General features: G+C 34.2%; 2 protein-coding genes across 6 annotated transcripts; one reads left to right on the top strand and one right to left on the bottom strand.

Moving 5' to 3' along the window:
* The first annotated feature begins 2,946 nt into the window (after positions 1 to 2,946).
* Positions 2,947 to 3,423, top strand: LOC145617069 (uncharacterized). The gene has a single exon (XM_081671764.1). It carries the CDS (start codon positions 2,947 to 2,949, stop codon positions 3,421 to 3,423), a length of 477 nt encoding a protein of 158 aa, XP_081527890.1.
* A 405-nt stretch (positions 3,424 to 3,828) lies between these two features.
* Positions 3,829 to 12,142, bottom strand: LOC145618071 (heme-binding-like protein At3g10130, chloroplastic). 5 transcript variants are annotated; one of them, XR_014107845.1, is made up of 10 exons: positions 11,848 to 12,139; positions 11,642 to 11,728; positions 10,340 to 10,410; positions 9,307 to 9,408; positions 9,067 to 9,168; positions 8,725 to 8,860; positions 7,342 to 7,451; positions 6,988 to 7,139; positions 6,515 to 6,590; positions 3,829 to 4,002 (listed from the first exon to the last, which is right to left on the bottom strand). XR_014107845.1 is itself a non-coding variant. In XM_081672851.1 (8 exons), the coding sequence occupies exons 1-8, from the start codon at positions 12,029 to 12,031 to the stop codon at positions 7,059 to 7,061; spliced, it is 873 nt and encodes a 290-aa protein (XP_081528977.1). In that variant the 5' UTR covers positions 12,032 to 12,139; the 3' UTR covers positions 6,778 to 7,058. The 5 variants fall into 5 exon arrangements, 2 of the variants coding, with proteins under 2 accessions (XP_081528977.1, XP_081528978.1); XR_014107846.1 differs by lacking the exon at positions 3,829 to 4,002 and adding an exon at positions 4,843 to 4,989; XR_014107847.1 differs by lacking the exon at positions 3,829 to 4,002 and adding an exon at positions 6,214 to 6,410.
* Between the last annotated feature and the right edge of the window lie 12,878 nt (positions 12,143 to 25,020).

The raw sequence follows: 25,020 nt of genomic DNA, 5'->3' as shown, positions 1-25,020 counted from the left end.
ATTTTTTGGTGGCAAATACGAATACACGTGCTCATATTGTACAAGAGTTTAAAATTGGCGGGTCAGCTTACTCTCGGAAGTTGGGCTTGTTTATGGAGTAATTAACTAATTATGGACTTCTCTTGTATCATAACATTTGCAACCGTTGGATTTTAAAATTGTGTTGCTACCCCTAGGATAAACACACCAAAAGTTTATCCTACTAGTTTAACTTGTATTTTATCTTAATTAACAGTTTTGCGGTGTATTGGCCAATATCTATTAGTGGCTAATTTTTCCTCCTCAAAGTAAAGCATGAATCATGAGATTAACTGCTAGTGGATATATCATTACTTCATTAGTGGATATATTCACTATGTATCTTTTACATAAGCACATTCATCACGCTGACATATATTTTAATCTAAATTATTTACAACTCCATTTCTAAAAAAAAACTTAAGGGTTTACTAAATAATTGTATATTACATGTGAAATAACCCTCAACTATATATACTTTTAAAAAGTACCTTTTAAGTCGTTCACTCTTTCTTCATGTACCAAAGGGTCTACAATATACGGAATATTTAAAATATGAAAGTATTTATATGTATATGAAGTATTAAAGTATGAAAGTATATATGACTTTATATAGTTTGAACTTATGACCATCGATAAATAACTTAAGGAGAATCAAGGTTACCTTATTGGTTGGAAACTCTCCTTTCACCCCTGAGATAACTTACTTAAAAGTCTTACTATCTTAGCCATATTTATGCTTTCTTGTTTTTACTCAAAATATATATCCTACGCAACTTTGATTATATGTGTTTATTTAGCATTTTATTTTTTCCATTAGTTTCATCCAGGGCATCACTCGAATCGCACACTAATTAGTTATTCATTAAAACTTTATTTTCAGCCATAGTTTCATCATAATTTTCCTAATAAATACTCATTCTCAACATAAGTTTGGCCACCCAATGAATAATTTTCAACTCCACCAGCATTGCACTATAATATGTTAAGCAATGGCTAATGGGGTAGAATTTGGAAAAACAACAGAGTTCACATACACAAAAATGCTGAGACTTTTACACCATCACTCTTTTCCACTCACCTATCCAAACCCAATTATGCTATATCTAGTGTCGTCCGAGAAAATAATTAGGAGACATAATTAGGGTTGATACAGAATAAATTCAGCCATCAAGCAATACGAACTCCATAACCCAATTTTCAAATAGTAAAGCAATCAAGTAGCAAATTCCACTAACTAAATTGAAAGCCACAATTGGACGGTAAGAAAATGCAGCTATATTTCCCTATCAATCCTATATTTTTCTTCCATCTAGTAGTTCTAATAAACTCCACAGCCCACATTTTCTACTTTTATCCCGAGCATGATTACAATAACAGTGCGTTTTTTATATAATTCTATGTAAATTGAATTTAGGTAACTTCCATTTTCCCAAAAAAAAAAAAAAAAAAAAAATGTAGTATTGAGCTTGTAAAAAAGTAAAAATAAGGCGACTAGAAGTCTAAAACAGGGCCAATTTTTTACAAATTACATTTCAAATAATTTTACTTAAAAATTATAGTAGCCTTACTGTTGTCAAAAAAAAAAATAAAAAAAAAATAAATAAATAAAAATAAATAAATAAAATAAAAATAAAAATGTAGCCTTTTTGTTTTGGTGTTTTTGGAGTTTGTCAATTATTAAAATACGAAAAACATTTAAGTTATTGTAAAAAGAAAGATATAACTTAAAACAAAAGATTTAGATTACTCAGGCTTTTAAAGCTTGATTAACAGCCCTATGTTTATGTGAAAGATCAGCTATGCTTTTCAAGCTTTTACCGACCAAGATCAAAGCAATGACTTATTTCTTTATCTGTATCTTCAAGCATGCGTTCTTAATCCAATGAACTTCATTTCCTACAATAAAAAGATGGTCAATTTTACAATGCAATAGTCAAGCAAATCAGGCTGTATACAACCGCCCACTATCTGATTAACCTTAGTGGTTCTAGAAAAAACAAAATATAAAAAATAAAGTAGTTTCTTTCAAAAAATTAAATAAAAATTAAAGTAGCTAATCATAACAAATGAATATGGCATACAGTGAATCCAAAAACTATCTCCAACTTGCTCCGTAAGGATAAAATCACTACTTGAGAATTACCAACTTGTGCACGTATTAACCATCATGACTCATGAGATTCACCACAATCTAATATACCACCACGATCATTTGAGGTATCATCGTAAAACATTCTTCGTATATGAAACACGGTCAAACTGTTACTACAAACATGTACTCCCTCTATCCCAATATTATTGCCACGTTTGATTTTCATACTTTCAATGGCTCAACATACAATTTTAGTATGAATTATAAATGAACATACACATCGAAACGACTATGCATTTATATATAAGTGAACGGTTGAAGTTATTATACGATTGAATAGTACAAAAGTCAGTGTAGCGATTAAATTGGGATGGAGGAAGTATGCCACCATAACCAATTAGCCGTGTGCTACCACTACGGCAATTTTATACGAAGGATTGGATTGTCCTGACTTACTCCTACCTTGCTAACCAGCCAAAAGAAGTAAAAACAGAGTTTTATTATGTTGTTCAGGTCACTTTCAAGATAAGGACAATGGAGCATATTGTAGCACAACTTATAAATTTAGTGCTTTTTGATGGGATAATCCTGTCTCAACTCAAGCAAGTCACAATCACTTAACAAAAAGTGAACAATAAACAAAAATTTAGTCCAACTCAAAATCAACCAAATCAAGAAGTGGGGTCAGAAGTAATCAGATTTGTATATAAAGAACTTAGCCATTGGCCTTTAAATATGTAAAAAATAAAACATAATCCTTTGATAGTTCACTAAAACTAGTTCTCACTCTCATATCAATCTCTAAAATATCCATACTTAAAAGCCATTCAGTCATGGGGAATTGCTTAAGATCACAAGGAAAACTAGTACAGGTTGCAAAACCCGATGGTAAGATCCTCGAATACAAAGCATCCATGAGAGTAATCGACGTGTTGTCAGAATTCCAGGGACATGGACTGTCAGATAATCTTCCAGTCCTGCAATATATGAAGCCAAATATCGAATTGGTGGCGGGTCACCTATACTATCTTATACCTCTTCCAGTTCAATCTCCAAAGGTTAAAAAGAAGGTAAGGTTTGCTGAACCAGAAAAAGTGAAAGAAAGTAAGAGCCAAGACAAAAGTTTAACCATAAAGTTGGTCATCAGCAAGCATGAGCTGAAGGAGATGCTAGAAAAAGGTGCTGTCTCACTGGATGAACTAGTTTCAAAGCCACTGAATGATAGGTGTCGGACTGAGAAGCTCGATGAGCAGAGTTATGGAAGCAAGACATGGATGCCTGCTTTAAAAAGCATACATGAAGTAGACTAATACAAACTGTTTCCATATATTTTGTTTCAACACCATACAATCTAACATATTAATACAAAACTTTCTGTTAGCTAGTATTCTTACTCTCAAGTGTTGCTTTTGTGTCTATTTTGTTCATTGTCCAAACATCTACATGCCTACAGCATCCAATACAGTCATCTACGTTGCATGAAAACAGATACAACACGTAAACTCATAAACTAAACAAAAAAAATACATCTGTTTTCTTTTTTTATTATTGTGACTAAACAAAATAATTAAATGGGTAATTAAAACTAATTTGTTTACTCTTAAGATATTATTAGAAAGAAAAAAAAAAAAAAAAAAGTCATTTTGTGATCCATTGTTGAGGGGAAAAACTTGCAGGAAATTGAAAAATTAAGATTCCCAGCTTCAAAAACAGAACGTGACCTTCATACAAGTTTCTTATTGTGTCAAGGCAGGTCATGTAACTAGTAACACTTACACAGATTTAACTAAGTTAAGAACAAATAACGCTGCAGTTCAGAGCTTCAGACCTGTTATGGAGGCATACTGAAGAAGTTGTCTGCGTTGACCATAGATCTTCATTAAGCAAGTCTAGTTCAGGCACAGAAAATCAAAGTTAAAAGTGAAAAGAGAATGTCATAACTCGAGTAGGGTGATGTATGTAAAAATAATCCTAATTGGTCCAGCTATGTTGGTGTTAGAGAGCATGTCTTTCAACTGGCATGGCTGTCAACATCTCTAGGACATACTAACCTTCTAATCAACTCTTCTTATCTTCTATTTATATTCCTTAATCTCTAATTCTCTTATCCATGGTACCCTCTTTCTTTAATTATTACTTCAGCACCTACCTGTTCCTCTCAAACTTAACTTTACCAACTAGATTTTAGGAAACGTTTGAAAAGTCGGGTTTAACCTAAGGAATAACAAGCTTATCAGGAGGAGAACCTACAATCAATAACACAAATAAATTTAGTCTAGCCTTAACCAGCTTACACTTTCTAAAGATCCAAAACAAAATCAATCAGACTCTTTGAGGAAAGATCATGTACATCTACACTACCCACAAATCATGAAAATAATGAAATCCGCTGTAGATGATGGTAATTGTTGGTGCATAGATCCCAAAGGAGAGAGTATATAAACCATATGATCCCAACTCGATGCAATGCATTTTTACAAGATCATTCCAGTTATTATATTAAGGAAAAATGTCAGTTATAAGAATTGCTATTATTTATATGTTCAATTCAAGGTAAGAACTCCGCAGTTTACGCAGAAAATCCAAGGAAGAATCACCTACTGATCTCTTTTCAAAGGCTTCAATCTCTTTGACAACAGAAATAAATGAATAACACCATAACATAACACACATCAAGTACTTCTCATCATATGCAATCTACATGCTTGCAAAGAGACAGATTTTAGTATTTCACCATACCCTTGGCCTGGAAAAGTATCAACTAGCACGATACTTCAAAAGAAGCAAGTACAGTTAAGTCAAAGGTTTGATCAAGTCCATTACAATCAAAGACAACAAAAAACAAAAGGTTTCTTTAGCAATGGCATGTTCAACTCCTGCGAAAATGAATGGTTAATATGTGTAAGTTACAACAGATACTACTTTCATAGTCAAGAAATAGACATCACTACCAACACCATGATATATTGGTGGTTGACCAGGCAAATTTACTAGGTAGAACTAGAATCCCCACCACACTTCTCATAATAGCAACCTCAGAAAAAATTGGTTAAAGTAGCTGTTGCTTCTTACATATTGCATGATAATCATTTTAACCTGGGGCCTTGAAGTAATACAGGGGTTTGACATGTTCAAATACTGATCATCACATATAGGCAACTAGTTTCTCTTTTTGTTTATTTCTCCTAAATTTTCTTTTCTATCTTACAAATTATTCACCTTTTGATTCTACATCATCTCGAGATTTATATTCATACTCCATAATTAAACCCACTACTAGATTCAATTAATTATTACCATGACATTTAACATGATAATAGTTTTCTGCATTGAATAGTAAATATAGAATGAATGGTTCTTAAATTAAACTGAAACGACAAAAATGTGATAAGATGGAAAGATGATTAAAAAATGCAAAATAGAAAATAAGCATAAGTGGAACATCTATCAACCCCATTGGCACCACAAGAATTATGCTTATCTACCAGCAGAAAAAGAAAAGAAGACTGGTAAAGAAAAGAGAAAGCAAACCCAAACAATGGTGAACTGAGCCTAAAGTAATCTGCAACTATAAGCAAATATAGTGCTTGTTTGGTTTACGTAATATAAACATGGAAACAAAACTAATTAAGGAAACAAAAATAATGGAAGATACCATAAAATCACTTCCTAGGAAGTTATAGTTCCCCCTAGAATGAAGTTAAACTTCTTGCGGGGTGTTTACTTCCCATGATTAACCAAACAACTTTTATCATTATAATGAAATCATATGGGGAAAAAAAAAAAAAAAAAAACTTTCTATTAAGTGCTATGTTCAATCAAAAGATCATGAACATAGGAGGCTTTGGAAGTAATACTTCCTAAGAAGTTGACTTTCCTACGTAGTTCCAATTCCTAGGAAGAGTAAAAAGTTGTTTGATCAATCATGAGTAATATTACTTCCCACATAAAAAGTTCAACTTGGCTAGAGGTAAGCAATTTCTCCTATTTAATGAAAAATAATACTAACTCATAATATTTTCGTCAACTAAGCTACTCCATAATTTCCACTTTCCAAGGTTTTTTTTAAAATTTTTTTTTTTTTAATTTTATAATTTTTTTTATTATTATGTCAGCCAAGAAAATACTTGCATTCATCAGGAAGCCTCAATCCTATCAAAGTGCTTAAGAGTAGGGAACTGATGTTTTGAATTCAAAAAAGAGGAGAAATTTTCCAAAGAAACCATCCTATTTCCTGGAGCAACTATCTGAATAATAGTCTGTGGTTCTCAAACATCTGTTACTGCAAGGATTTCACCTAGAAAGGGAATTGAATTCAAATTGTAATTGATATGAAAGTGATATGAAATTGAAAGGACCGGATTAAGAAGCTGAACAAACATATCTGAAACAGGTGCTAACCTTCAGAGCACTTTTCTGAAACGACAGAAGAAACTGACGGTAAACTTTGGGAGAAAACAATAATTGAAATGGCCTTCTGCATGGTAAACATATTAGGAATCACAAATCTGATTGTTCTCTTAGCATTTCAAGAAAACTCGGCATATTGAAGCTCAAATAAATTCATACAACTTTAATAAAAACACACATACACGATCACTCCACAATGTAACTATGAGTTTGAAAGAGAACGACAGATAACTAGCACCAGATAATGCCCAAAATTTATCGCACAGCCCCGAAATTATTTTAAATGATATTCACATCGTTTGAAAGAGTTTAACACTCACAAGATGATACACTTTTTTTTTTCCAAGGTGATAGGGTAATAGTTGTAAATTGACTACAGACAGGAAAAAGAAAAATACATAAATAAATTATATTACAAGATAATTGTATGTATACACATTCAAAGGATCTAAGTACACTCTTACATCATTTTGTTCTTCATCAAGTCATTGACTATAATCTGGTGCTGCTCCATTCAAGGATCCCACATGAGCTGTTAAGAACTAGTGTTCCTCCTTTCAACTTCTAGAGAAATTTCATTACGGCGAGTAAATGGAAGTGTGAATGGTGGGTTATACTGCAAAAATAAAACCTTGTTAAATTCAAAGCAACACTTGGAAAAACTCTGCTTATGGAAAAATGAATATTTTTGCCCCAACATTCTACCTCTACTTTATTCACTTGATTAGAAATAGAATGTATTACCTACCTGGGAAAAAAGTAGGGGTCAAAAATTTAATAATTCTACCAAATCATTCTCAGAAACCCTATGGTATTACCTGTGCAACTTCTACTTCAGCTCCCACTTTAACTTCAAACTCCAAGTCATTCTTCAGAGCATCTCTCAATTTTGACTCTCGTTGTTTGACCTCTTCATCAGTGATATTACCTAGTTTCCAATTATAAGATTACAACAAATTATTTAGAGCAAGTTTACCATGAGTAGAAGAATATCAAACATTAGACTATATGATGCAAATAAGCAAGCATTGTACAGAGAATCAAACAATAAGAAATATAATCTTAATATCAGAGAAACAACCAAGCTGATAGAATCTTATCAAGAAAATATTGTCATACCAACATCCGGTGAGCAACTATTAAGCACACTCAAAAGTATAAAAAATTTTCTAGTCACCCTAGAGTAAAGGTCCTGAGCTTTTTCAAAATTTAATATCCCATACTCAGAGGATTTTTCTTGGAATATTCTTCTAATACCAATCAATGCTATTCTTCATGTGCAAGATGTGTTCTTTCTAACCTGTACTACCTTGATAGGTTTGTCTTTGCTGCTTTTAGCAAAGAGGTCATTGAATAAAGTTTCTCTAACAAGATAGTCACTTAAATGCTCATTGCCAATAGGATATGGCTATATTCTTTACCCACAAGGCCACAATCCCTTTAATAATGATTTATGTGAAATGCTGAGGGGACTGAAACTGGTGTAATAGTTGTCCATACAGAAAACTTAAAAAAATGTCTTTAATTTTTGTTTTCCATTCTACTTTTCTCTCAGAGACTACATTTAATAAATGGAGCTCAGAATTGACAGAAATGCGATTAATTTGTTACTTGTTTCATAAATAGCCATCATGAATCTAATTTAAGCATTTTAATGGATGGCAGAACTCTGTGCTGTGAAGATATTATTCACATCAAAACAACAGAAATAATAATAATAATAATAATAATAATAATAATAATAATAATAATAATAATAATAATAAAAAATAAATAAATAAATAAATAAATAGAAAACTCGGATACAAGAGTTACAAGAAATGTATATGGATGTATACTTCAGAAATATGATGCAGCTGGATTGCACAATAGCGTTTTCTGGTATGTTATCTTTCAGGCTGCATGCAGGTTGTTTGTGTAGTATACAATACTTGAAATCAATCACAACTATATACTAAGCAAAATCCTGTTTAGTATAGCAACACTAGTTATTTGTAGATAGATATTTCCATGTGTTCAGATATCCTTTTTAAGCCATGTTATTTTCCATATGTTTAGTTAAGCTGCCAATGGCCAATTATCAAACACATTATCCTCCAGTATTTTTTTCCAGTTTAAGTTCACAGTCAAAATCAGTAATGATTTCCCCCCCCCCCCCCCCCCTCCATTTCTCCTCATAGAATAATAATAAGAGGACAAACCTGAGAAGGCAGCAACTGCAACCATTTTCTTTGGCACCTCAGTGACCTTCACAGCTGAATCTTTAGGTATAGGCAAATTGGAACCGTATTTTGAAGGCAAGACAAAAGACATCTTCCATTTTTCTTGACCCCTTTCCTAATAAGTTTGAAAATATTCCATAAGCCCAAATGCATGAAGAATCATATAAACTTGCAGGAAATAAAAATTATTCTAGGGCAACTAAATGTGACGACGCTAAAAAGACCAGTGTAGTTCAGAAGTAACCTGTTATAAAAAGAAAAGAAAAAAAAAAGTGCAGAAACTGTAAGCAGAAAAAAGGAACTAGAATGATAAATTCTTACCCTCCTTGTAATCACAGGGGTCGTCATTTCCATTTTCTCTCCATCAGATGTCCTACGAGTGATAACAGGTGTTGTCATCTCCATTTTCTCATTTGTTATATTCTACGAAGTGATAGTCCACATTAGAGCCACAATCTCAGCATAATATAGTACACAAGTTACAAGAGTGAACCACCCTTGCTTGCACTACAAATATAAGAGGTAACCACTCAAAAGACTGAAAGAGATATTGATGAATACCTTACCAAACAAATACTCAGCTAACACATTGAAGGACTGAGAAGATCTAAAGAAATCAAAGCCTTCTTTCCCAGGCATGGTTGTCTCTGCTATAAAATATGGCTAGTGCACATTCAAAAACCTTTAATTAGAATTTAGAAGCACTAGCTCATAAGGATTAAGGAATGGACAAAGAGAAGCAAAGGGATGGAGAGTGATGCTACCACATTCAAAATCAACTTGCAAATATGATGCTACCACATACTTAAACTTGCATAATCAATGCTACTATATAAACAATATATGAGTAGAATTTTGCAGATAAGAACTGTAGATACTGTTTGTCCCATCCAGTGAGATAGTTTTCCACCATGAAAGAGCTCAAAGTGCGGGAGTCCAAAACAAAAGGTGAAAATAAGAAATGTTTTCAGCAAAACACTACCCTCAATGGCTCAATGCAACCAACACATGAAAAGTGACTGAAGATACAGAAAAGATAATAACTAAAGTCTAAGCAACATAATTGAAGGAAACAGACTAATAAACAATAAAACTCCTATGCTTCCCTCCTCTCATCTGAGCTAAAAAAGCTATAAGAAAACCAAACATATGTTTGCACTTTGCAAAATCACACATTATTTCTCCACATAGAAGTCATTGCATAAAAACATTTGAACTAAGAGTAAGTATTTAGGGTGCATTCTCTTCACCTTTTGAAAATAAGTTTCTGGCTAATCAAGGTTATCAGGTCCAATCAGGTGTGAACTTAAGGTAAAATTGGAGCATGTTAGATTTAATCAAGTCTAATTAGTTCAAGTGAAACGAATGCACCCATATGTTGGGGAGTAGTGATAAGTGCTTTAACAAGTATGCACAATTGCAAATTCTCCGTCTATTATACTCATTGAACTCAAACAGCGAACAACATTAATTCACAAAAACAATATTTTTTGTAACAACGAAGAAAAGATACTAGGCAACTTAAGTTACAAGTTTACACTCTTAGGAAATCCTTATCAACAAAATAAAGAATGTGGTTTGGAAGTTTTGGTACCTCAACTTCTCGGATCTCATACTGGTCCTTCCTACTCAACACCTTAAAATTCACAGTCTCAAGGTCCGGAACTAGAAACAAGACCCAAAAAAACAATAATAGCTTTAGAGGAATGATATATCACAGCAAATAGAAGTTATTCTTAAAACAAATAGTATGATTGATATGGCCAAAATCTTCGAAATAAACTGGATTAGAATTAGCCACAAAATTTGTCTGCAACCATTAGGCACTAGTGCCTGGTGTTATTGCTGATGGAAATCCTTTCACACAAGACAAATGCATCAGAATGGTATCACTTCTTGTGAATTCTTTTGTCTACTTTGCCATAATTTCCTTCATTAAGTTTTTCCTACTTTTACCAATAATCCACAATATCATCTTGTCTCATGCTCATGGAGGAGGATCTTTGTGGATGAACACATGAGATAGACTCTTGGTTCATGCATATGGGAACAACTCTATAACGTCGTTGTCATTATTAATTGTTGTTACGAATACTCCACAATCTTATTTGTAATTCTAGCCAAATGTCATTACTATCAAAGTCGAAATCCCCACAACAAGAGACACCCTCTTTGTTCTATACTTCTCAAAAAAAATCCATTAAAGACGGACCAACTAGTGACAAATTTAGGACTTGGAATGAGAGTATGCTGATAGAAAATGAGCGTTAAAAAAAAAAGAAAGTTATACCTTTTTTTTTACCCTAAAACAAATTCAAATTTTATTAAAACAATTGGGGTACAACCACCCCCTTATGTTCCTCTAAACCATCCTTTTTCATTCTCTTGTAAGGAAGCAAACCCTGGTCACCAGCATAAGCGTAGCAAGCGATAGATAAATGGTATATTGTAGCTATATTGTCAAGCTGCTAGACGAGCTGATTTCACCTCAATAATAAGTGAAGATACACTCGGAAAGTCGGAAACTCTACTTCCTATCCACCACTTCTCTACAAACACTAGAACACTACAATTAACACTTGTATAATCTTCGTATCAGACTCGTATTTAAATGACAGAATTTTACCCTACATCTCCTAAGTGAATCTACTCAACTATGTAACTAAACTTTCATCATTAACAGCTGAATGACTTTTCCTAATCAAATAGTTTGCACAAACCAGCAACATTTCATATTCATGTAAATCAAATTTCTCAATGCTAATACAATAATACTATAGGAAATATCATTTAGATTAAAAACTAAATGCCTGAATTGTTAAAATCTTGCTCCAATTAGTAAAATGATTAACAAAAGAGGCTTAGCTAAGACTCTAAGAGGAAGATGAAGGAGTACCAGTCATTAAAGCTTCTTCGAGATTCCGGCTTTCGAATCGCTTCGGAACAACATACTTGCTAGTCTCAGCTACTAAATCAGCCACAACTACATAAACATACATAAAATCAATCAAACTAGAAAACCTAGAAAATTTTAGACAAAAAAACGGAAAAATCAATTGAAATTATTTTCTCGAATTATAAACAAATAATTTCATATATAACCTCGTTGAGAGACAGAAGCAGATTGCGAAGCGAGCGCGAAGAGGAGAGAGACGCGAGCTTTGAAAGCTGACATGGTTGGGCGTTGCTGCGGTTTCGAAGGAGGAGAACGAAGCATGGTGCGATTATTCGCCATTGATTTAACTGTAGTATTGAGTATAGATATTGGCAGTTTTGGTGCTGCCATTTTTGTAATGCTGAGAAAGAAACAGAGAGTGCACTTAACACAGAATACGTGAAGATGGAGAAATGTTGTATCAATTTTCAATTACCGTTTTGTGGTCATTGGCAAAGCTAACTGTTTTCCGGACCAAAAATTATGTGGCCCTTTTTTAGTGTTCGTGTTAAGGTGCGTTCTATTCATTTAATTTTCACTCATTTAAATCGATCCGAAATCTGTTTAAAAATAGTCCAAATCCGAACAGGATACGGATCGGACTTAAACTAATTATATAATCCTAGACTCTAGTGTAGCTATCTATCCCTACACCCCCATCCCTAAACAATACATAAACTAACCCAACAACCTCATTTTCTGTACACACTTTTTACCCACCTATAGATTAAAAAAAAAAAAAAAAAAAAATTCAAATCATTATTTCATTTCATTTTCTCTCTCCTTACCCATTTTCTCTCTCTACACCCATTTTCTCTCTCTAAACCCATTGATCTACTTTTTCAAACCCAAAATTTCTACGAATTTGAGACAAATTATCAATAAAAATTGTTCAATCACTACAAAATTCAACAAAACAAGATTGAAATTCGAAAGAATAAGTGGTTTTTGTTGATCTTAAGTTTTGATGATGACTCAAGGAACCTAAGCAAACCCATGAGGGCTTTAACTTTTGTCTATTAGCTTTGAAGTGTTGACAGGTTTTATATGCTACGAAGTTCTAGAGTCAGAATGGAGCATGGAACAAGGTCAAAGGAAAAGCTTTGGACGAGTATAGAAGACAATCAGATGCCAAGTTCCTTGAGTGAGGAACTGAAGCTCCAGAGTCGAAGCTTCACTAAGTTCCAAGGAGTCTATTGTATCTTTACTGTTTACTTTAGGCTTCTTGTATATATGTTAAGTACTTTGATTATTGATAGGATTTTAAGTGGATTTAATTTCAGTTTATAAAGATTTTATTTTCCTTGTTTAAAAAGATTCTATTTTCGGAAAATTATCTTTTTAATTTATTCTATTTATTTAAAGATTTTCTGTTTTAATTTTATCCTATTGTTTTGGAAAATCTGACTTGGTAAAATCTCTTTTGAAACTCTTTTTAATGGATCTTTTACTTAGTCAAGGAGGTTGAGAAATTTAAGGAAGTAGTAAACCACTTCCTTTAGTAGACTTCAACTTGTTGCCCAAGCCTCCACGAACTGCACTTCCTAGTTTCATGGGAGTTGTGGTGAAGTGGGAGTTAAGGCAGACGTGGGAGTTTTCAACTGACTTCCTCTAGTATAAATAGAATTAGTTTTCTGTTTTGAAAAGTACACTTGAGCATTACAATCTTCTTAGCTTTTTGAAAAGAGTCAAAATCCACTTAAGTCCTTGAGTGTCTTTGTACTTAGCATCTTAGAGTTTTAATTCGAGTTGTATTGGGGTAGAGTTTGGGTAAACTCTAGAGTGTTTAGTTTGCTTTGAGTGAAGCAAGGAGAAAGAGAGAGATTTGAGAGCTCAACTGATTGAGGGATCAGTTGAGGGGGAACTTAAGTTCGTAGAGGAACTTAAGGTTAGAGTCTTAATTTGTAATAGGTTGTTTGCCCTATTATTATTAAGAATTGTGTTTAAAATCCCTTGTGGTCGTGGTTTTTCTTCTTGATTAGGGCCAAGAAGTTTTCCACGTAAAATCTCTCTTGCACTTTAAAGTTTTTGTTTAAGTTTCTTTTAGAATTCCGCAAAAATTACCCTAGTTCCTCCACAATACAATTCACCCCCCTCTTGTATTGTTCATTCAAGTCAACAATTGGTATCAGATCTGGTTCCTCGAAGAAATCAGGAAACCCTGACGAGTTAAGTTCCTGGAATCAAGATGAACAATCACGAGAAACTGGAAGAAGGTTACTCTACGCAGCGTCCTCCTATGTTCAATGGGAAATTCTACACCTATTGGAAGAACAGGATGGAGATCTTTATCAAAGCTGACAACTACCAGGTTTAGAGAGTTATCGAAGTTGGTGATTTCGAAATTACCAAAACCAACAGTGAAAATGAGGTAGTACCTAAACCCATGTCTGAGTTTGATAAGGAAGATTTTGAAAAAATGGAAATTAATGCACTTGCTGTTAAATTACTTCATTGTGGTCTTGGACCCCATGAACACAATCGTGTTATGGGTTGTAAAAATGCTAAAGAAATTTGGGATTTACTTCAAGTAACTCATGAAGGAACAAACGAAGTGAAACGCTCTAAAATTGACTTGCTTATGTCAAAATATGAACGATTTGAAATGCAACCAAAAGAATCAATTCAGGAAATGTTAACTAGATTCACTAACATTATTAATGAGCTTGTTTCTCTTGGAAAGCAAATCCCCATTGATGAGTAGGTCAGAAAAGTTCTAAGAAGCCTCCCTCAAGATGAGAGATGGAGAGCCAAGGTAACAGCCTTACAAGAAACAAAGGACTTCACTAAGTTCAACATTGAGCAACTTGCTGGTTCCCTCATGACCCATGAGTTGCACCTAGGAACAAGCAACAGTGAAGGAAACCGAGGAAAAGGCTTGGCTCTCAAAGCTGGAGATCAAGAAGAATCCGAAGTAGATGAAGAAGAGGCTGCTATGCTGGTGAGAAGGTTCAAAAGAATGTTCAACAGAAACAACAGGTCAAGGAACTTCACCAAGAAACCCTACTTCAAAGGCTGACTCTGGTTGCCACAAATGTGGATCACTGGAACACTTCATTCATGAGTGTCCACTTTGGGAAACAGAGAAAGGTAAAGGGAAGGCAAAGGAACAAGTCAGGAGCAACAACAACAAAACTCCTTTCAACAAAACAGACATTAGGAAGGCTATGATAGCTGCGTGGGGAGATTCTGAAAGTGAGGATGAAGAGGAACAACCTGAAGAAGAAACAACTCATCTGTGTTTGATGGCCAAACGTGATGACAAGGCTTAAAATGATGAGCTTGCTAAAGAGGTATTCCTTGATCCTAATGTGCTTAAAACTTATACTAAAGATGCTCTCATTGATTTAGTGTTTGAAATGGAAGATGAATGGACTCACACTAGTATTCGTCTAGGTGAATGTCAAAGAGCTCTCAAAGTCTGAAAGGAACACAGTACGTGGATTGAAAATCAACGAACTGATGTGCAAAGCAGATTTTTTGAACTTTTTGACAAGAATCTTCTCTTAAAAGAAATGAATGAGAAACTCAAGTTTGAAAATATTATGGTTAATGTGGAACTGACTCAATATAAACTAGCTAATGCTGAAGTATCTCCAAGTTCCTCCTCTGAATCTTTGCCTAAGTTTAATGAGGATTTTGAAAAATTAAAATTTGATCTTGATGAGTTAAGAATTGAAAAGGCAAAATTGGAGAAGGAACTTGAGCTTCGAAAAGAAAGATGCATTAGTCATGTTGGAATTCCTAAGTGGATTGAGAATGCTCAAACCAAAAGAACTGAAGGTCTAGGATTCATACGTTCTACGCATAAGGGCAAGAAAAAATATGTAGACCTGCCTAGCTATAAAGTTTGTACCTTCTGTGGTAAAACTGGCCATCTTGTTGCTACTTGTAACAAGAAGGAACAGTCTGTTAACAAGAATGTTAGGCAAGTTTGGGTAAAGAAATCTGATATTGCTTCAACGTCCAAGGAACCCAAGGAAACCTGGGTTCCTGAATCTAACCAATGAGTTCTTTTGCAGGTCCTAGTGAGGGGGAACAACACATGGTACCTCGACAGTGGTTGTTCAAAGCATATGACAGGAGACAAATCAAAGTTTCTCTCACTAGAGGCCTATCCAGGAGGAACTGTGACCTTTGGAGACAACAAGAAGGGTGAAGTGATTGCTAAAGGAAAAGTAGGAAGGTCCAGTTCTCATTCAATAGAAAATGTACTTTTGGTCGAGGGTCTAATGCACAATTTGCTGAGCATATCACAATTTTGTGATAAAGGAAACTCTATAAGTTTTACCTCTGATTTATGTAACATCATTAATGATAAAACAGGAAGGGTTGTTCTTGAAGGAACTAGAAAAGGGAACACATATATTGTGGATCTGAACTCTGTTCCAAGGAACAACCTTACCTGCCTGAGTGCCATTAGTGATGATCCTTTATTATGGCATAGACGTTTTGGACATGCTAGCTTCTCACTCATGGATAAACTTAGAGCAAGGAACTTGGTTATAGGGCTTCCCTCAGTCAAGTTCCTCATACAACATATCTGTGATGCATGTGTGAGAGGCAAGCAAGTCAGGTCTTCTTTCAAAAGCAAAAACATGGTCAGCACCACAAAGCCATTGGAGCTAATCCACATGGATTTGTGTGGCCCCATGCGTGTTCAAAGTAGAAGTGGAAAGAAATACGTTTTGGTTATTATTGATGATTTTTCTAGATTTACTTGGGTGATCTTTTTGTCTAGCAAAGATGAAACCTTTGATGAATTTGTGTCTTTTACCAAAAGAGTTCAAAAGTCAAGTGGAAATCAGATTATCCACATTCGATCAGATCATGGAACAGAGTTTGAGAATTCAAGATTTGATGACTTTTGCAAAGAAAATGGCATGGATCATAACTTTTCAGCTCCAAGAACTCCCAAACAGAACGGAGTTGTTGAAAGGAAGAACAGGACTCTAGAAGACATGGCAAGAACCATGCTCATAGCAAGTGGTCTTCCAAGGAACTTCTGGGCTGAAGCTATTAATACTGCTTGTTATATTATTAATAGAGTTATGATGAGACCAATCATCAATAAGACTCCTTATGAACTGTTTAAGGGCAGAAAACCCAATATTTCTCACTTTCGAGCTTTTGGATGCAGGTGTTTTGTCCATAATAATGGAAAAAGGAACATATGAAAATTTGATGAAAGAAGTGATGAAGCTGTGTTCCTTGGCTATGCATCAAATAGCAAGGCTTACAGAGTTTACAATAAAAATACATTGTGTGTAGAAGAAAGCATTCATGTGATATTTGATGAATCTAACATGTTTATGAATGTACAGGAACAAGACAATAATGATTATGAAATTGGAATGATTAGAGACAGGGAAGAAGAGGAAGAAGCCTCCAAGCAAACCAAGGAAGTAAGAGAGGAACCTGAGCAAGAACATCAAGAAAATGCTGAAGTTCCTGATCAAGAAACCCCGGAGGAACAAGATCATGGAGAATCCGGCAACGAGGAAAACACAGAAGAAACCGAAGAAGAAGTGCCTCAAATTGGAGTTCCTGCTAGAGAGTTTCATCCAAAGCCATTCAAATATCAAGGCTCTCATCCAACAGATCTTATTATAAGTGATATTGGTAGAGGAACTCAGACCAGATCACAGATGAGGAACTTCTGTGCCTTCCAAGCCTTCTTATCCATAATTGAGCCAAGAAATCATGATGAAGCTCTGAATGATGCTGACTGGATAATTGCCATGCAAGATGAACTAAATGAGTTTGAAAGGAACAAGGTCTGGCATCTTGAAGAGAAACCAGAACACAAAAAGGTTATAGGGCTCAAGTGGGTATTCAGGAACAAGCTGGATGAATATGGAACAATTGTAAGAAACAAGGCCAGACTTGTTGTGAAGGGCTACAATCAGCAAGAAGGTATTGATTTCGAAGAAACTTTTGCTCCTGTTGCTAGATTAGAAGCTATTAGAATATTAATTGCTTTTGCTTCTTTCATGGGTTTCAAACTGTATCAAATGGATGTTAAATGTGCTTTCCTAAATGGTTTTCTTGAAGAGGAGGTGTACGTAGAACAACCTCCTGGTTTTGAAAATCCCCAATTTCCTAATCATGTCTTTAAGCTTGATAAAGCTCTTTATGGGCTGAAACAAGCACCTAGAGCTTGGTATGAAAGGCTCTCCAAGTTCCTTCTTCAAAATGATTTTAAAAGAGGAAAAGTAGATAAAACTTTGTTTTTAAAATCTGAAGGAACTGACCTACTAGTTGTTCAAATATATGTTGATGATATTATTTTTGGAGCAACTAACGAAAACTTGTGCAAGTACTTTGCTGAGCTAATGAGTGGTGAATTTGAGATGAGCATGATGGGGGAACTCAACTTCTTTCTTGGACTACAAATCAAACAAACAGAAAGAGGTATTGCAATTCACCAACAAAAGTATGTCAAGGAACTACTGAAGAAATATAATCTTGACCAAGCAAAGACCAACCATACACCTATGGGAACAGGCACAAGGTTAGATGAAGATCTACAAGGAACTAGTGTAGATCAAACTAGATACAGAGGTATGATTGGATCTCTTTTATACTTAACTGCTAGTAGACCTGATATTGCATTTAGTGTTGGCTTATGTGCAAGATTTCAATCTAATCCTAAAGAGTCACATCTTACAGCAGTGAAAAGGATCCTACGATATCTCAAAGGAACTGACCATCTTTGTCTCTTTTATCCTAGAAGTGATACTTTTGATTTAAAAGGTTTTGCAGATGCTGACTATGCAGGGGATCTGGTGAACAGAAAAAGTACTTCAGGAATGATTCAGTTTCTTGGGCCATGTCTAGTTTCTTGGGGATCCAAGAAACAGAACACAGTGGCTTTGTCAACTGCTGAAGCTGAATATGTGGCAGCTGCTGCCTGTTGTTCTCAAGTACTCTAGATAAAACAACAACTAAGGGACTATGGTATGAAGTATAATTGCATTCCTATCTTTTGTGATAATACTAGTGCCATTTGCATTTCAAAAGATCCAGTTCATCATTCTCGTGTGAAGCATATTCATATAAGGCATCATTTCCTTAAGGATAATGTGGAAAAAGGCTTAATCAAATTAGATTTTTGTGAGACTGAAAATCAAATTGCTGACATTCTTACTAAGCCTTTGAGCAGGGACAAATTTGAAAAGATGCGCATGGAACTTGGTATGATACAATTGAGTTAGAAGACCTCAAGTTTCCCCAAGGTATAAGTCAATCGTGCATGCATTATATATGTCTTACACAATGTGTATATGTGAAAACATAGTCCTGAGTATTAGAATATATGGCAATACATATGGGATTGTGGCTGTATGTGAAGAAATCAAATTGCACTTGCTTATCTGTATTACTAACAAACTATGTTGATTTGTTCCAAGTTCCTCCTAAAATTTCTTAAGATTTCGTTTTATCTATTCCTAAATTAATTAGCTAGTCAGTTAATTAATCTTATCTTTTTGAAAAATCTTATCATATATTCAGAATTTTTGAATTATCCCTTAAATATCTATCCTTTGAATTCAAATCTATCTTCTGAATTTTTTTTAAATACCCTAGAACCTTCGCATTTAATTCTCTTCTGATCAAACAATTAATCTAGACCACCTTGTCAAATCACATCAAGATTAATCTGACCAAGTGAGAAGCATTTTTACTATATCTCTTCAAACGACACCTAACACATTCAATTCACCTTCCACACTATTCCACCGACCTAATTCACCTCTCAGAATTCACCCCACTATAAAATGAATTCAAACCCTAACCACTGTTCCTCACCACCCTACTCCGTAAAATACACACTTGTCTTCAGTGATTCTTCTCCAATTCCCATGGAAATCTCACCAAAAATCCAAAATTTACCTCAAAAAGCATCTCCCATGGAAGTTGAGACTGAGACCTCAACTCAAGCCATTTCTGAAACCCCACAAAACAAACCCATGGCTCGCAGTGACTCGAAGAAGAGGAAGATAGAGGTTGAAGAGGAATTGGACTACGAGGAACTCGGTGAACCGATTCAGGGGGAAAAATCGAAGTCATCTGCAGTCAAGAGGCTGGAAGCAAGCTCTGATCGATTCATCGCTGGTTTCTGCATTAATCTCAAGTGGTGTGAGATGAGTAAGTATACTGAACTTCTTGATATTCTTGAGGCTCAAAATTGGGTTAAGCTGTTTAGTGAATGTTATGACAATGTGATTGCTCATGCTCCGTTAAAAGAATTTTGTGCAAATTTTAAGAATGTGAATGGTGTGTGTACTAGCCGAGTTAAAAATAAGAAAATTAGTTTTGATGCTGATGATTTGGCTGCTGTGTTTGGAACTCCTAATGAGGGGTTTGATGAGTATTTTAAAGGTGAAACTGAATTAAGTGTTGATGGTGTTTCTATTGAAAAGATTGTTGAGTCAATTGGGGGTAAAGCTTCCAAAGTAAAAACCAACCATAACCTGTTCTCTCCTATCCAAAAATTGCTGTTTATCTTTGTTCATATGGCCATTATACCAAGAACCCAGCACAGGAACGAGGCTAACCATCTTGATGTTGTGCTCATGTACTGCCTTGGAAACAAGATACAAATAAACTTCCCCTCCCTAATGATCCAGCATCTCACTCACTGCCTTGCCAACCATTTGAAGGTTGGATATGCTAATTTGCTAATCACTCTCCTTGAAAGCTGTGGTGTCTCCATGACTAACTATGAAAGCCTCAAGCTAAAAACAAACCATTATGTGCAACCAAGAACCCTTGAGGCCAGAAACCTAACTGTAGTAAATGGAGTCACCCAATTCCTTTCCAAATCTCTTCCAAAAACCAAGCAGGATGAGGGTAGTGTGAAGAAAATGGAGGAAGAAGAGTTGGATAGATGGCTGGAGGGAGAGGACAGTGAGGGTGAGGGAGAAAAGAAGGCTAAGGAAGTGCTCATAATGCCTGCAAAGAGTGCTCCTAGTGTTGGAAAAAGGAAGAGTACAAGGTTGGCTTTTAGGCCAAAAGGAAAGGACAAGGCTGAATCTACTGCTGTAGTGGATTTATGTGATGATAAGGGAGAAGAGAGAACTTTTGTTCAGGGGGAACAGGGCACTTTCACTGAGGCTGCAGTTCAAGTAGAAGATGAGGTGGGGTTGACTGGTCTTGGTTCTGTCAGCTCTACTCTACAATTGAGGGCTCTCAAGGATACAGTGCAGAAGCTTGTTGATGCACAGCCTGTTCTAGTTCAGAGGATTGAGTCTCTAGAGAAGATGGTGTCAGACTTGGCAAAGGCTTCTACTGAGCTCACATCAGCAGTGCAGTAGAGCACCTCCAGTATATCTCAAGGGCAGTCAGATCTTTTGAAGAAGTTGGAGGATCTGGTCATTGAAGAAGTTCCAGCAGAAGATGCAGGAGAAGAGCATCTATCCTCTGCCCCTGAAGCCTAATTCTGTTTCTCTTATGTCTTAGCTATTAAACTTTTTATCCTTGAACTTGGTCTGGATTGAAAACTTTGATTTATTTTGCTTCTTTTGGTCTGTAAACACTTAAAACAGGGTATTTTGTTGGTTTTTGGATGTTCTGGAGGAACATCAGTTTGTTTATATGGATGTTGCATGCTTGCTTTATGACTATTTGCATACTATTTCTGCCTATATGTGCTTTGTTCTATGCTTTAGACACAAACCATTATATGGTGCTGTGTTTAGATATGTATATTTGTGTGCATTAATTTTGATGAACGCCAAAAGGGGGAAAAGAAGGCAAACTCAATTGTTGACAAGCTCTCCATCCATCTAAACTAGAAGGTATAATTTTCATTCAGTTCCTTGTTAATTTTACTAGTTCATTTTTTTTAGTTTTTCTTTTTCTGATTGTCTTTCAATTTTAATTTATGAGTTTGCTTAGGTTTGTCATTCATCAAAAAGGGGGAATATTGTTGATCTTAAGTTTTAATGATGACTCAAGGAACCTAAGCAAACCCATGAGGGCTTTAACTTTTGTCTATTAGCTTTGAAGTGTTGACAGGTTTTATATGCTACGAAGTTCTAGAGTCAGAATGGAGCATGGAACAAGGTCAAAGGAAAAGCTTTGGACGAGTATAGAAGACAATCAGATGCCAAGTTCCTTGAGTGAGGAACTGAAGCTCCAGAGTCGAAGCTTCACTAAGTTCCAAGGAGTCTATTGTATCTTTACTGTTTACTTTAGGCTTCTTGTATATATGTTAAGTACTTTGATTATTGATAGGATTTTAAGTGGATTTAATTTCAGTTTATAAAGATTTTATTTTCCTTGTTTAAAAAGATTCTATTTTCGGAAAATTATCTTTTTAATTTATTCTATTTATTTAAAGATTTTCTGTTTTAATTTTATCCTATTGTTTTGGAAAATCTGACTTGGTAAAATCTCTTTTGAAACTCTTTTTAATGGATCTTTTACTTAGTCAAGGAGGTTGAGAAATTTAAGGAAGCAGTAAACCACTTCCTTTAGTAGACTTCAACTTGTTGCCCAAGCCTCCACGAACTGCACTTCCTAGTTTCATGGGAGTTGTGGTGAAGTGGGAGTTAAGGCAGACGTGGGAGTTTTCAACTGACTTCCTCTAGTATAAATAGAATTAGTTTTCTGTTTTGAAAAGTACACTTGAGCATTACAATCTTCTTAGCTTTTTGAAAAGAGTCAAAATCCACTTAAGTCCTTGAGTGTCTTTGTACTTAGCATCTTAGAGTTTTAATTCGAGTTGTATTGGGGTAGAGTTTGGGTAAACTCTAGAGTGTTTAGTTTGCTTTGAGTGAAGCAAGGAGAAAGAGAGAGATTTGAGAGCTCAACTGATTGAGGGATCAGTTGAGGGGGAACTTAAGTTCGTAGAGGAACTTAAGGTTAGAGTCTTAATTTGTAATAGGTTGTTTGCCCTATTATTATTAATAATTGTGTTTAAAATCCCTTGTGGTCGTGGTTTTTCTTCTTGATTAGGGCCAAGAAGTTTTCCACGTAAAATCTCTCTTGCACTTTAAAGTTTTTGTTTAAGTTTCTTTTAGAATTCCGCAAAAATTACCCTAGTTCCTCCACAATACAATTCACCCCCCTCTTGTATTGTTCATTCAAGTCAACAGTTTTGTTCATATTTGGTTCAAAAAGAGTATGAAACCTAGGTTTTACTAAAAAAAATTTTGTTGTGATTGTATTTCAAAACAATTATTGAAACATCAACTGCGGAAAATGCATCATGTAAGTATTTACTATAGTTTTAGTAATTTTTGTTCAAAAACTAGTAAATCAAATCATTACATTCTTCATTTTTTTTTGTACAACAAAGAAAACAGTTCCACAAAAGGAACAAAGATTCTGGAAGAATGTAAGTATTAATAAAATTAATTCGTAGTGAAATTTTTCTTTTAATGAATGTTCATTTCCATTTTGATAAATGCTCATTTATACATTAGTATACTATCATTCACATGTTTTTTTTTTCGAAAAACTCTCATTTAATTAATACAAATGCTCATTCAATTCATATGTATTTAATAATTTATAATCATTCGTGTAATAATGTTCATTTTTTCATAGTTTGAAGTGGAGGATTATTTTGATGAATGTTCGTTTTTATTTTGGTAAATGTTCAATCACATAATAATACATGGTCATTCAAAATTTCACATATTAACATACGATTATTAGAACATCAAAGGTGTTTGATGAATGTTCATTTTTATTGCAGTACGAAGGAAACAATTTTAGAGAAGAACATAAAAAATCTTGAGAAAAGTAAGCATTAATTAAACTAGTTCGTTGTGGGTTTTTTATTTAATAAATTTTCTTTTCCATTTTGATACATGTTCATTTGTATATTAGTATACAATCATTCACATGTTAATAGATAATTAAACATGTAACAAATGAACACATATAATGGCAATAATGGTCAGTCACAATAATGCATTTGATCAATTACAATTAAATTACCATATGTAAAAATATATATGATCATCTATAGTTACATAACTGAACATTATTTATGAAACTACAAAACATTGATAATCAATAAAAGTCACATGTACAACTTATAGTCCCATAAACACAAACACACACACACACACACACATTATTATAAATAGACAAAATAACAAATTTTAAAATATGTTCACTAGTTAAAATATGTATGAGCGTCTTTAAAAGAATAAAAATCATTGAAATTCACGTGTACAACATTTATATTCAAATACAACTACAATAAACCTATAGTTAACTACTGAAAACAAACATTAAACATAAATGAACATTGGATGATGGAAATGTTCACTTTCGTGTTTATGAAACAATTACATGTAGTAGTATAGCTGTATGGAAATGCATTATTATTGTAATTAAATTGAATTTATTTTATATTGGAAATTATTTTTAACAACTCTTTATTTATATAACTACAATTCTAAGACGTATGTATTTTTATACATCTTACTATAAAACTTACACATAGCTCTTGAAATGAACATTTAATGATACAAAAATAAACATATGTTGAAACACGAATAGACAAAAATCTACATTGAATGATGCAATACTTCTAATAATAAAAATGATTTGAACGCAGCAATCCATATAAATAAATAAATTTGCTCTCATTTTTATTGATAAAAAAAATTCTTTAAATGCAATTCATAAAATGTACTTCGTATTAATTTGAACAAAAACTCCTTATTATAAAAATGAACATCTAATGATTTATAAATGAACATTTACCAATATAGAAATGAACATATTATAAAAATTTACAGAAAATTCATAAATGAAAAGGGGCAGGGGCGGGGGCGGGGCACACGCGGAGGGGGTGGGGGGTGCAGACAGTTTTCCCTGCCGTAGAGTCAGGTAAAAATTTGTAGACTTAAACCCTACGCAAAGTTCGATCGAGTCCGAGTATGAGGATATGCTTTAATTATGACTTGAGACAATTTCTTGCTTGTTTGTAGCAAATTTTGTTATGTTACTTTATAGCCTATGTTTTTTTAAATTTTTGTACGCACCAAAATGATATAAGAAATAAATTTAATTAGGGAGAATACAAGCAATATATATCACAAAAAAAAAAAACATTAGGATCATTTGGAGGTCCGAATAACCGAACCGGATTCGGATTCAAAAATTACGTGTCTAGTGAATTCGGACTCGTATTTTTCGAATTCGGACTTGAACTCGAGTTCAGGGTCCATTTACTAAATTAATTGGATTCGGATTTTGCCGCATCCAATATGTTGTCATTCGTACAATCTTACTTGCTACTTTTTTACTTGTAACTTTGTAAGTTGTAATAGCATAGCTGCATAGACATAATTGAAGTAGAATGAAAAATT

This window comes from Chenopodium album, chromosome 26, assembly GCF_948465745.1.
Source record: "Chenopodium album chromosome 26, dcCheAlbu1.1, whole genome shotgun sequence".
Lineage (NCBI taxonomy): Eukaryota > Viridiplantae > Streptophyta > Magnoliopsida > Caryophyllales > Amaranthaceae > Chenopodium > Chenopodium album.
Note: the sequence above shows the minus strand (reverse complement) of the source record. Positions and strands in the feature narration are given on the sequence as shown.